The 3,122-nt window shown below is 61.3% G+C and overlaps 1 protein-coding gene across 1 annotated transcript; it reads left to right on the top strand.

The window, feature by feature from the left end:
- The first annotated feature begins 367 nt into the window (after nucleotides 1-367).
- On the top strand, nucleotides 368-1,709 carry LOC119272636. The gene has a single exon (XM_037554085.1). The coding sequence runs from the start codon at nucleotides 678-680 to the stop codon at nucleotides 1,548-1,550; it is 873 nt and encodes a 290-aa protein (XP_037409982.1). The 5' UTR covers nucleotides 368-677; the 3' UTR covers nucleotides 1,551-1,709.
- The last annotated feature ends 1,413 nt before the right edge of the window (nucleotides 1,710-3,122 follow it).

The raw sequence follows: 3,122 nt of genomic DNA, 5'->3' as shown, positions 1-3,122 counted from the left end.
ACCTGAAAAGCTTTTCAAACGCTCGTCTAGAAGCGACGCGGTACTACTGATAATCCGACGCAAATTACCACCACTGCTATCACGACCAGCGTTTCCTCGATCGTTGTCGGTGTACCATGTATTCAACGATGAAGTAAACGGAAACGTAGACGTCGTGTTCACTGGCTCGATCGGATCCACGTGTTCAGGACTTCACGACGGCACGCCATGTCGAACCATGGTCGGAACTGGAAGCGATAACAGGCCATTCTCTTCTACACATGTCAGCCATCAGTCAATCAAACTCGCAAACAAACGTGTAGCTGATTAATTCAGTGCGCGGGGCAGGCTTGGACGTGACTATTTTGGGCACCTAAACCTGCCCAGCTCCCACAACCTCGTAGCACCGGACCGGAGCCGGAGCATATTCCCGGGCTCAATTCAATTCCCTCACAGCCCGCGGCGTCCAGAAGACAGCAATGCTAATCAATCCGCGCCTCACCTACTAACGCAAGCACGCAAGGGTTAATCCGCCGAATAAACCCTTCCGCCAACCACCCTATAAAGCCGCGGCCCGCGAGTGTCAACCTCCGTCCTCCCGGCACCGCGCACCGCAACCTCCAGCTCCAAGTTCACGCACACACAAAGCCCAGAGCGCGCTCTCGCTCGCTCGCCGGCGGCCACGACAAAGGGCAGACATGGCCGTGTACATCCGCCTCGACGACGCCGTGCGCGCGCGCCTCCGCGGGGACGGGGGCGGCACCAGCAGCGGCAGCGACCACGACGCCTCCGCCTGCCTCTCCGGCCTCGTCCAGGCCTTCCTCGAGACGGACGCCGCCGCCGGCGCCGGGGACGACGCGGGCGGCCCGGCCCCGAAAGGGCGTGACGGGTACGACTCCGACGACGCGGACGGCGCCGCGGAGGCGGCCGCGGCGTCCGTGCGGGAGCTGCTCGACCCGCCGGCCGCGGAGGACCCCTTCCGGATCAGGCTGGCGGCCGCCGTGTCCGCGGCGCTGGACGCGGAGGCGCCGCTGCGGGCCCACGGCGCGGCGTTCCGGCGCGCGGTGATGCGGCGGCTGCGCGGCGCCGGGTACGACGCCGGCGTGTGCCGGTCGCGCTGGGAGACGTGCGGCAACCTGACGGCCGGCACGTACGAGTACATCGACGTGGTCGTGCCGGCCGCGGGGAAGGCGGCGAGGTACATTGTGGACGCCGACTTCCGGGCCGGGCTGGAGGTGGCGCGCGCGACGGCGGAGTACGGGGTGGTCGTGGCCGCGGTGCCGGCCAGGGCGGTGGTCGCGCGGGAGGAGGCCGTGGGGCGCGCCGTGCGCGTGGCCGCCGACGCCGCGCGCCGGTCGCTCCGGGCGCACGGCCTCCACGTGCCGCCGTGGCGCAAGAGCCGCTACATGCTCGCCAAGTGGCTCGGGCCCTACAAGCGGTCGCCGTCCTCCTCATCACCAGCGTCCGGGGCAATGCCGGCGCCCGGCGCCACCGGGCTGGACGTCATCAAGTGCCGCGCCGTCGGGTTCTTCCCGTCCCAGACGGCCGCGCCGGCGGCGAGGATCAAGTAGCTCCTCGGCACCGTTGATTCTCCGCGTCCCCGGAAGATCGATGCCATAGATGTAGAGAGATGATCGATCCGTTCGAGCGAGCCTCGAATTCGTTTCTTGTACAAACAATTTTGGTCTAGATTATATATTATGAAAAAGAGCGAATTGTTCTTCCATCAACATGCATGATCGATATCGTCAACCTTGAAGCAGCCATGGGGCACGATTAAACTATGGATCTTGGTCAGCTGGATACATAAAAGCGTGCGCAAAGATTAACAGAATGAAAATTAAAAGAGACGGGAAAAGGGACCATGGAATGGTGGACGCGGCGGGCGGGCAGGTGTAGCCGGATTGGCATGGGTCGAATGATGGCATTACTTTATCACTCTGCGCTCTGCGGTGGTTGTCGGCGTCGAGATCGTACTGTAATATACTCCGAGCAAGCAAGATATGTTTAGTGTTATCCTAAACGAATCAGGCGAGGCGGAATTCTGGACGTGATCTTTCGTACAAATTTTTGTCTGGGCTAGGATCTTGATAAGCACATGGCGCGCTCTCTCTACATTTCAGCCTTGCAAACGAGATTACAGTAAGTACTGAGTGTACAATCGGACCTCTCAAACCCGTCTCATACATCTGGGTAGAACGCTCGGTCATCGTCTGGTCATAATTTTTCGATTCAGATGGGTCTGTCAAACGACCCTCAAATGCTTGGGCTGGCCGACATCCTTCATATCTAGCCCAAACATGAGGTAGACATGGAGGCGTCCGGGCACGCCCGCCACGTCGGCCTGACGAAGGGACTTCACACGAAAATGCCCGGAAACCCGATGGTCTGAAGGACGCCGCGTGGCGCTGCTCCGGCTCGTCGTCCAAGACAAAATCCGGCTATTTAAGCCGGCCGGTGTCCCGCAACCCTAACCCATCCCCCTTTTCCCCTCTCCGCGCCGCCGGTCTGAGCCCATCCGCCTCCTCCCTCTCCCGCTCCGGCGCTCTGCCCAAGCTCCGGCACTTCGCCATGGTCCGGAGCAAGATCACCTACTATGCCATGCTAACGCCGGAGCACGGCTACGAGATCCAGCAGCAGATCCGGGCGAGGGAGGCCGCACGCGCCGCCCGCATAGCTGTCGGGCTACCTCCAAACTCGCCGTAGCCGGAGGAGGAGATGGCTCCGGTGGAGGTGGAGGAGGCGGAGGAGCCGGACCAGCAGCTGTCGCCCTTCAACATGGAGCAGGCAGAGGGGGAGTTTGCCGTCGCCTAGTCCGGCAAGATAGCGGAGCAGCAGGCTATCCTGGAGTCCATGCAGGATGATGCCTATTTGAAGGCCAACCGGGCGTTCCTTAAGCGGGAGCAGGTGGAGTCCAACGCGCTCTTCGCCGAGCTCGACGCGAAGGAGGCCGGAGCGGAGCAGCCGGAGCTGCCGCTGCCACTCATGCTGCTGGAGTCGGGCGCCGAGATCATTGTGATATCCGACGAGGAGTAGTTAGGACCGACGTAGTACGTAAGTTTTACTTCTTTTTGTATGTTTTGTATGAATATAAAAATTGAGTATGAGATGTCCGGACGCAACAAGTGAAATTTGATGTGTGT

This window comes from Triticum dicoccoides, chromosome 3A (genome assembly GCF_002162155.2).
Source record: "Triticum dicoccoides isolate Atlit2015 ecotype Zavitan chromosome 3A, WEW_v2.0, whole genome shotgun sequence".
In the NCBI taxonomy this organism is placed as follows: domain Eukaryota; kingdom Viridiplantae; phylum Streptophyta; class Magnoliopsida; order Poales; family Poaceae; genus Triticum; species Triticum dicoccoides.
Note: the sequence above shows the minus strand (reverse complement) of the source record. Positions and strands in the feature narration are given on the sequence as shown.

Coding starts and splice junctions, on each gene's coding strand:
- LOC119272636 (XM_037554085.1), top strand. CDS start 678: ATGGCCGTGTACATCCGCCTCGACGACGCCGTGCGCGCGCGCCTCCGC.